Here is a 10615-nt window from a genome sequence, read left to right as displayed (position 1 = left end):
CGCTGGAAGCGGGTGCAATTTTTCAGATTAGCACCCGCTCCCGGCGAAATCCTGCGGTTGTCCTTATGACAAATTTTTAATTATATATATATATATAATTAATTTGCCCGTTTTTGTCCCGAAAAAACTGTAGTCTAAGAGAATGGAATCTTTATTTGTATTTAGTTATACGAGGTATGTTTAAAAAGTAAGGTGACTTTTCAATTTTCGCGGTCTACGTACATTCAAGTTTTAAATTTTTTGCTTTGTTGTGGTGGTACACTCATCACGATCATATATTCACAGTTTTGACTATATAGCTCGTGTTGTTTTCCTGGCAGAGGTGTAAAAGGTTAGAAGGGTTTGGTGTGCTCGGCGATTTTCTTCTTTCGAAAAAAATGGAGCAAAGAGTTTGCATTAAATTTTGTGTCAAAAATGGAATCCAGTGCTCTAAAACTCTTGAAATGTTGACAGTTGCATACGGTGAGTCTACTCTGAGTAAAAAAAATGTGTATAAGTGGTACAAGCTGTTCCAACAAGGCCGAGACGAGATTGAAGACGAACCTCGCTCTGGACGTCCCAGCACGTCAACAACAGATGAAAACGTTTAAGCAGTGGAAGAAATGGTGTTGAAAAATCTCCGAATCACCATCAGAGAAGTTGCTGAAGATGTTGGCATATCGGTTGGCTCATGCCATGCTATTTTTTTGTAAAAAACTTCCGGAAATTTGGAAAAACAATTCGTGGCTTTTGCATTACGATAATGCACCTGCTCATTCATCGTTGCTTGTGAAAGATTTTCTGACCAAAAACAGCACCACAGTCATGCCTCAGCCTCCATATTCACCGAATTTGGCTCCCAGTGACTTTTTTCTTTTTCCAACACTGAGGAGACCCATGAAAGGACATCGATTTTCAACGATTGAGGAGATAAAAACTGCATCGCTGAAAGAACTCAAGGCTATACCATAAAATGATTATCAGAAGTGCTTCGATGATTGGAAAAAGCGTTGGCACAAGTGTATTATATCTGAGGGGTATTACTTTGGAGGGGACAGCATAAATATTGAGGAATAAATGAATATTTTTCGAGAAAACCATAAAGTCACCTTATTTTTTGAACACACTTCGTATTATTAAAGGAAATAAATAACCGATATGTATGGTTAAACCTACATTAAAAGTCTTATTTTTTAAAATGATAATCCTAAACCCAAGATAAAAAGAAAATGATATCGTGAAGTCTTGGGAAGCAGCGGGGTATGTTAGTCAAACATTTTTTTTCTCCAGTAAATTGTAATATTTCTTGTAAAAGAGTGATTGCCATTATACAAACAAATAATATCCCTTTGTCTTTTTCATAGGGATGATAGAGAGACGGAATATCCCATATAAGAAAAAGCTTGCTGAATGTTGGCGTACCCGCATGCATATGTGCTAATCAATCTGCACAATGTGCTATCACCTGATGAGATATATGCGTCATCAATTGAGGGACATATCGCTCGAACGCTGTGACAATCATAACGTGCGTCTGATTCCATGAATTAAATAAACTCCTCGAATTTCCCGAATTCCACGAACCCCATAGATTCCCTGAATCCAATGAATTCCACGAATTTCTCAAATTATTATGAATTTCTTCAATTTCACGAATTTTAGGAATTCCTTCGATTTCATGAATTCCACAGATTCCTTGAATTTCATGAATACGCGCGCTCAGCCCGCTACCTCGCTGGGGCGCGGCATTTTTTATGGTACTTATGATGCTTTCGTACCGTACCCTAAGATGTTTCACTTCAACAACAAAATTTTAGATCTATTTACTATTTTAATTTAAATCTTAGAATATATTAAATTGCATATTTAAGTATGTCCGGGGAATAATTTTTAAAGCAACAAATTTTTTATGTCGATAAAAATATGTCTGGAGGGCAAAGGTTTGCATAATTATTCATTATGAGCAATAATATTAAGCGGGCTGAGAATTTGCAAAAGGGCATACTAATAAAAGGATCAAGGAAAATGTATTTCAAGGAAAATCAGTCGTGTTTTGAGTGGAAAGAAGTTATTGCCGTTAATGTTATTTTTTTCACCTTGCCTCCAACTTTGACAGTCATTCTTATCGCAAAAATCTTTGAAAGTGTGTTATTGGAGTTGCGTCTCTGTGAATCGCTAAATATTAGGTTGTCTGGGAGCATAGCCATACGCGTATATCAAATAATAACAGCCTCTTCTTGATACGGCCTGGACGCTGGTCCTAAAGTAATACACCAATTTGTTAAAAAGGTATTTTGAACGATAGATTAGTAACAAATCGCCTGCTAGAATTTGAGATTGTAATCGGTCCACAGCATTTTGTGCTTATCACACAGTATTACTCACTAATCCAAGTCTTTACCTAATTGAATTTTCATAAGAGTATAGTACAAGTTCGAAAACTTGCTAACCGATAAGTGTACCCTCTAGGGTGGTACAAAAAATCCAATTTTGAATAGAGGGTATGCTATCCCCTTCCCCATTTTGTGAGGTTGTCGGAAAAAAATTCCTTCCAAGTTTGAGCCGAATCGGTTAATATTAGGACGTGCCGCAAAGGCCCTGAAAATCCCATAAGATTAAAATGGGGAAATTTTGGTTTTCGGAAAAATGGGATTCAGGTTTCTGCATTTAAACTTAGCTTGCGAGGGATATTAAGAATTTGTTGGGGAGTCTCTAATCAATCATTTCCATTAAATTACTTTAAATTTTGATGCCCCCGCCCTCCCTTGTGGAGCCCCAAATATTCACCAAAAAAACTAAAATTGACATTTTTGCCCAAATTTGACACATAGATGCTCTGTTTTTCCCTTTTTTGCCATGAATTATTTTTGTTTTTCGAGTGCAACGGTTTTAAGTATTTTTCAACTAATTAACAATTGCTTAAACAATTTCTTTTTGTCTAAATTTTTTTTTTGCACTTAGTCATTGAAAGGTAGATTTTTTATGTTTAATTGGACAATTGATCATTTTTAGGTATAATGATATTTGTTTCAAGCATTTAGTATTTGTTTAAACAATTTATTATTATTTAATTGTAACTTTTTCTTTAAAAAATTTATGACACTCCGATTTAAAAAAAATGAGATAGCTTTGCACAATTTTTTGTCAAAGCCATTATCTTATTGTTTAATGAATTTATTAAATATTAATGTAACATTTTTTGAAAATTGCGATTCAAAAATCTGATTTTTTTCTCAATTCCATTAAGTATGTCGCTTATTGTTAAATATTTAAACGTCAAACAAATGCTTTAAATAAAATTATTTTTATAATTTTTTCCTTTAAATCACTCTCGTAGACACACTGTCGACTTGCTGTCAACAATGACAAATTATCACAATAATTGCACACAAAAAAAACAGAAATTTCAAACATTTATTTTCGAAAAAATGACCAATTGTGCAATCAAACATAGAAAATCTACCTTTCAATAAGTAAGTGCAAAAAAAATTATTTTTACAAACATAAATTGTTTAAACAATTTTTAATTAGTTCACAAATACATAAAACCATTCCACTTGACAAACAAAAATTCATAGCAAAAAAGGAAAAAACAGAGCATTAATGTGTCAATTTTGGGCAAAAATGTCAATTTCAGTTTTTTTGAGCATATTTGGGGCTTTACAAGGGGGTGGGGGGAATCAAGATTTAAAGTAATTTAATGGAAATGATTGATTAGAGACTCCTTAACTAATTTTTAATATCGTTCGCAAGCTAAGTTTAAATCCAGAAACCTGAATCCCATTTTTCGGAAAACCAAAAATTTCCCCATGTAAATCTTTTGGGATTTTCAGGGCCTTTGCGGCACGTCTTAATATTAACCGATTTGGCTCAAGCTTGAAGAGAATTTTTTTCCCAGTAACCTCACAAAATTGGGGGGAGGGTGGCATGCCCTCTAATCAAAAAAAAGATTTAAACAGGTATTATTTTGGACCCCCTAGTACACTCCCCTTAAAACGTCATCACTAGTACAGCATGGACACTAATTGTAGTTCTTCCACTACGCGTGCTATTTTGCTCATTATTTGTGCCCATTATTTACGCATGCACGCACCTATATCGTGCTCCTAGAGGGGACATCCGATAAGTCTGAAATTCCCTGAATTTTCCACCCCTACAGTCCCGAAGGTTGAAAGTTATCGGAGTTTTAATATATACAACAGTATACAACGAATAAAATAGTTAAAAAATTAATCTTCTACTTTTGAAAACCAACAGTATCACTAACTGGTGTCTGTACCTTACTTTCATTTTGGCTAAAAATTTACGTTATAGAGATTCAAAAATTTAATAAAGTATTACTAATATTATTTTTGAAAGATTTTTAAAAATTATTTGCCCTTTTGATGCCTTCACATGTGCGTCACACATACCTGGGGTAATGTTCCAATTCATGATATCGTAGCTATATTATTATATTGTTATATTTCCATACATGCAGTATACTATTGACCTAAGTTAAGTGTGTTACCGCTAGACTAACAGGGAACAATTCTGATTTCACTTAAATAGAGAATCACTTTTCAAAAATAAGTTTTTATAACTGTAGATGAATGATGAATTTTTGTTGCAGGAAACTTATTAAACTACATGGGTCGGGTGTATATTATGCGTTCCTTGAAGCCCAAAAAACAACTGAAAAGCCGTAGTTATCACAGAAAATTACTGCCCGCTACTTAAATATTAATTAGCAAACCCAACCATATATGACCATTTATAAGAATCTATAAGATGAACGTATATGCATGAAACGAAGTAGGACCAATGGACGGGGGGTAGTAGGCGGTAAAGGCATGTAGTGACAAGGGAATTAAGGAAGAGAGAGTGTCATGGACGAAGGTATACAAAAGAAATTGGCACGTCTATGCAACGCTTATTGTTCGTTGCTTGTCTTCTAAACTAAGGATGGATTTGAAAATAATAAACGCATATCCTCTTTCCATGACTTACTTGTAAAATTCGGAAGCGTCTATGTAACTCTGCGATGTGACTGATCTCAAGGCATTAAATATTCTTTCTCCAGTGGTAGGGCCATTTTTCCTCAACATCGTTCCAGAATTCGGAGGATTTGGTAGAGCAGGTGGCGGTACAAAACTAGTTGTCTTTTCTACGACTCCGTTTGGTGAAGTCATAAAGTGGATATCTCGGAAAAATCCTTCGTGTTCATGGTAAGATAGATGATTATGTGACGTATCGTACATAGAGCGATCAGGAAGGTTTTGAATGTACTCTGACACTCGCTGTAAACCTTGTAATTTTGTAGGACTGCTATGTAAGCTGTAATTCCCAAGCGAATCTTCTTGAACAGGCGTTCGGAAGGGAACCATCTCGATGTTTTGAATCTCGTTTACCTTTTGCGTTAGGTGGTTGGATAAGACCTGAGCATTCTGTAATATCTTCGAGACAGTTTGTGGCCTGCAGATCGAATCAATGCTAGTTTGTGTTGTGATATTATTACAGTTTCGTAACCCGAAGCTGCGACTAATTTCTGTAGATTCGTGCATGGTATGCTGTCGTGCTGCACTGTTCCTCTGCACGATGTCATAGCTCCCGTAGGGTTGAGATGCTTGGCAAAAGTTATCATGATCATTATATTCAAACTTTAACTCATGCTTCGATATTGGGGCTCCTTGTACACTATATCTTATTTTGGCAGGTTCATCCACATGATCATATTCTTTGTAGGAACTATTTCTTGTAGCAGATAACTCTTTTCGCCGACCATTCTCAATTTCCATGTCATATCTAAGGGGAAAATACGCAAGTTTTGAAGAACCTTTTGTTTTTTTAAATGTTTAAATGAAAAGAACTTTTAATACATATAATTACTGCATTTTGTTTATAGTACCTTCGATCAAAATTCGATGATCTCATTTCGGTCTGATGTTGAACCTCACTTGAGGACATTTGGATGGTTTCAGGTAAATTCCTACAAGTGTAATTTTCGAATCCTATCTTTGACTGTTCGCTGGTTCTGAAAGACGCATAACTATCGAAACTCAACGTCAAATGATCAGTATATGCATTTACATCTTCATTCTGAAAGAGGAAGATCGATGGTTCTGAGACACGAGATGAGCTTGGAGCTTTGAATAGAAATGGAGGAGGTGTTAGTGGACCGCAATTATTATCCTGCATTCTGAAGTAATCTACGTTATTCGATGCATAAAGAGGCGAGGGTCTGGGACGTGCTGTCTGTCTCGGTTGAGGAGCTGGTCTCAATGGTTGAGGCGGTATTGTACATCCGGTTCCCAAAGGAGGATGGAGATCTTTGTCGACTGCTTCAAACCTATAAGAAACACGTGTTACAAAATACGTTATCCTCAATATATAATTATTTTCAGAGTCAACAATTACAAATTCTTTTATCGTAAATTACTGTTTGCTTTGCTATTTGGTTACAAATCATTTCTATAATATTTTGGACAAGAAATATGATTCTTTTTGAGCCTGTTTTATCAACTCTAGCCTTTGTGCGGTTACATTTTTTCTTTGACTACTAATATTCCGTTAAAAAAACGAAAATGAAGCTATTAAAAATTTACCTCGTAAAAGATCCCTGCGCATCGAGCCTAAGATCGCTATCACTATGAAGTAAGTGGTGAGATGTGTTTCCAGTGTGACGGTATAAACCTGGTACGGCTTGAGCGGTAGGATGCTGTGCTTTCACCAGACCCACCTAACGTAATAGAAATATTTAGAACCAAATAATTCTAACACATAATACGTAATACATGGACATATGTCATTAGCAATATTGAGTTATTTATTTTGCCTATTTTTATTTAAATAAGCACAGTAGTGTGTTTTTTTAAATCAGAGGTCATTACATTTTGTACAGTTCGATTAAGATCTATTTTTTTTTAAATTGTGTCCTACTTTTTGTGTTTAAAAATAAAAATAAATATTTTAAAATTGTCACCAAAACAATCGTTTTGTCAAAGAATGTATATTCATTGCGGAATTTGAAGATATCTGTTTTGTTATAGATATTTAAGTTTACAATAGTATGAATTCAGGCTTGGCTACTTTGGACTGTTTTAAACTGATATTTTTGAGAAAAAATAATAGTTTAATCAGGTTAAATTCAAAATTTGGTAGAAGCAGTATTTAATGAGTGTTCCAATAACTTTTTTAAATAAATGTACATTTCGGCTATTATTTAATAAAGTATTGCGTTTCCTTTTTAGGCGCTGCTAAAAAGATTTGGTCAATTATCCTTTGCAATGATAATAATTTTCTACTATACATAATATGCTTCCGTTTCTAAGACAAAGATTTTTTTCTTTTTGATATAATGAACACAAAATGTCTTCCTAATTGTTCTGTGATTTAATGCGTCTCTTTTGTGTAAAAGTTGTGTTCGCGCCAATAGAATTTCTCTCAAGGAAACTAGGCGTATGGCCCTAGCCACGGTTGCTGGGCAGTGTAAGGCTTATAGCACACAAGGAAAGCAGTCTATCGAGAGCAAGGCTATTAACGAGTAGATTCGAGTACGTCTCCCACTTCTAGGGGCTATTGGCTTATTAATTTATTAATTAATACAGTCTCAATTATATCTGTGACTCTTTAAGTGCCTATAACACTTCAAAAGTTGGATTAACGAGAATTAGATCCCGTTTTGAGCTAAAAAAAAAGAGCGAAAATTTTCTGTGCGACGCGTGATAAGTAGCGAGTATAGCAACGTTGTTCGTTGCATTAGTTTGTGAAAAGTTCCACGTCTTTTCCTCCATGTTCATCACATTTCGTAAATGTTCAAGAAAAAAAGGTAAGCTCGAAGTGAAAATATGAAAACTAGAAAGAATAATGTGCATAAGGATACAGGCTAGATGAAAAAGTGCCGTTTAAGTAAACGCGCGTGACAATTTTAATGGTGAGTTTTTCCAAAGCAATATTGCGTAATACTTTTTAAAATATTTTTATGACAGATAGCCTGAATATTACAAACCACGGATCGACGGAATTAGCCGCGCGGTGAATTTCGACTCAAAAGGAGTCCAGAAGTCAAGCGATTTAGAGCGCAGATAGTACTCGGATCGGTGACCATCTAAGATGCATGATCAGGTTGTGTATTTACTGCATTTTATTTAAGTCGAGCGGCAGTTTTTATGCTGCGGTTCATAGTGTAAACTTGATGGGTAGTGTGAAATGTCTGCCTTCAAACTAAACTGTTGAAAATTTAACTGAATACGAGATGAGGCTTTCTGCGTTTCTACCTCTCTCTGTCCAAAAGTCCTGAAAAATGCAAGTAATTTTAATCAATTCGGACACAGGCAGGGATTATCATTAGTTGTCATCAAATTCATACAGTGATTCGAATCTGTCTTTTGTAGAAGACAATTTGGACAGGTCTACAACCAGTAAGGAGGTGCCCCTAGCGGTATATATTTACTTAAACTAGAGGACCTAAATTAAACTTTAGAAGCGAGGTTTACCCGTGTATAGACTATGTTTCATAAGCACTTTAAAACAAAGGCCTAGTACAAAAGGTGTTTAACAGCGGGGTTACGGGACTTACATACACTAGCCAAACGCGGTAAATCATACCTATGACCACGTTTCACGACATTTAGATGGGTGGTCACAGGACACGATAAAATCACAACGACCGGGCTGCGTAACCCTCCTGTGTCTTTAGGACACAAAGCGATCCAAGGATGGCAGCTTTCTGCATCCATCTCGCAAGTGCATTTGCATCTTTTTGGCACACTGGTATGGCTTTAAGGTTACGAACCAGTTATAGCTTCACACCTCCGAGAGCACCGAACACAAAGATAGCACAGGCCGACAAAAAAAAAGTTGTCTGCACGAGACAAGTGACTAGGCTACCCTTTTGTATTTTGAGCCGTTGAATCCGAATATGGCCTCAGAATTTGTCCTACACGTCTCAGTTTTCCCCTAGGTTTAAAAAGTAGGGGAAATCCTATGGATTTTCTCGTAACAAAGGCCATACAGAAAATTTATCTGCACGATACAAGTGATTAGGATACGCTTTTGGACTTTGAGCCGTTGAAACCAAATCTGGCCTCAGAACTATTCGTACACGCCTCAGCTTTCACCTAGATGCAGAAAATAGGCAAAAACCTAGGGATATTCAGGACGTAATTTTAATAATACCAAAATATGCGAAAATAGACAGGTGGATGTTATATTTTTAAGTCCTGCGACATATAGACACTTATTTTGTACACATAAATTCTCTAGTGTGCCTTCCGTTACCCCTAGATTGGGTGATTCTAGGGAAATTGAAGGTCTTTCTCATATCATATAGATTTGTACGGGCAAAAATAATAAAAATGCCATATCCTTTGCAGTTTCGCGTGCTAAATCTAAATATGAACCCCAAATTTTTCAGGTTTGTTCCATTTTATCTTTAGATGCAAAATTTAGGGAAAAGCCCAGGGAATTCCTGGTCACACAGGCCCACAAAAAAAGTTTTCTGCCCGGCACAAATGACTGATTTCGCACGCACAACTTTAAAGGATATTAGGTTTTTGTTCTTTTTCTACGTTAAAATATATATAATCTGAGAAGGTCCTTCAATTTCTCTAGAATTACCCGCACTAGGGGAAATAGAAGGCACGATAAAGAAAGTTTGTGTACAAATGAAGTCTCTACAAGTCGTTGCACTTAAGAATATAATATTGAAGTGCCTATTTTCGCGTATACTGGTATTATCAAAACAACGTGCAAGTTATCCTTAGGGTTTTCCTTATTTTTTGTATCTAGTGGAAAACTGAGACGTGTAGGGGAAATTGTGAGGCTAGATTTTGATTCTACCAGATTTACTATCTGATTTGGAAAAAATCGTGTGACAACTAACAAGGTCACCTTTCAGAGAGGTGTCTTTCAGGGCGAAACCATGAGCCCACTCCTCTTTTGCCTTACATTATTGCCACTATCTCTAGCACTTCGCCATTCCGACGGGTACTTGTGCGGCAAACCTGCAGATCGAAAGTACAAGGTCACTCATGTATTTTACATGGACGATCTTAAGATCTATGCTAAAAACAGAGAGCAACTGCATCTAGCTCTGGGGAATTTTGAACGATATAATAAGGAAATTGGAATGGAATTTGGGTTAGACAAATGCGCTAAGGTTTATTTGAAGCAAGGAAAACTTAATGGTATCCCTGAAGATCCTGAGCTCGTTGATAGAAGCGCCATACGACATCTTTGCGCTGGAGAGACTTATACATACCTGGGCGTGCCACAGAGCCGCATTCAGGATGTCACATCTATAAAGGATACTCTCCGAAGCAGATACAAACGTCTAATCCGACAGATTTGGTCTTCCGAACTGTCGGCGGGGAAAAAAGTATCTGCAACGAACATGCTTGCCGTCCCGGTACTACTCTATTCATTTGGAGTAGTTCCATGGACGAAGAACGAGCTCAGATCTCTTGATATCGGGACAAGAAAGGTTATGCACATAAACAAAAGCATGCATCTTAAGTCTTCCGTTCCGCGACTTTACATGTCACGCCGCCAAGGGGGTCGCGGAATATTGAGTCTTAAATGTCTTCACAACAGGATTATTCTGGGTACAGCAAATAGAGTTGCAAATGGAAGAGACCCTCTTCTTAAAATGGTCAGG

At 36.4% G+C, this 10615-nt stretch overlaps 1 protein-coding gene across 1 annotated transcript in view; it reads right to left on the bottom strand.

The window, feature by feature from the left end:
* LOC117171857 overlaps positions 1-10615 on the bottom strand; it is a 600209-nt gene that overhangs the window by 411503 nt on the left and 178091 nt on the right. Inside the window, exons 4-6 of the mRNA XM_033359492.1 lie at positions 6564-6697; positions 5867-6307; positions 4969-5763 (exon numbers count right to left, since the gene is read on the bottom strand). Coding sequence (XP_033215383.1) covers positions 4969-5763; positions 5867-6307; positions 6564-6697 — 1370 coding nt within the window. The remainder of the gene's footprint in view (positions 1-4968; positions 5764-5866; positions 6308-6563; positions 6698-10615) is intronic.

The sequence above is a fragment of the Belonocnema kinseyi genome, chromosome 4, assembly GCF_010883055.1.
Source record: "Belonocnema kinseyi isolate 2016_QV_RU_SX_M_011 chromosome 4, B_treatae_v1, whole genome shotgun sequence".
Classification (NCBI taxonomy): domain Eukaryota; kingdom Metazoa; phylum Arthropoda; class Insecta; order Hymenoptera; family Cynipidae; genus Belonocnema; species Belonocnema kinseyi.
The sequence above is the reverse complement of the archived record's forward strand: the minus strand, read 5'-3'. Positions and strand labels throughout refer to the sequence as shown.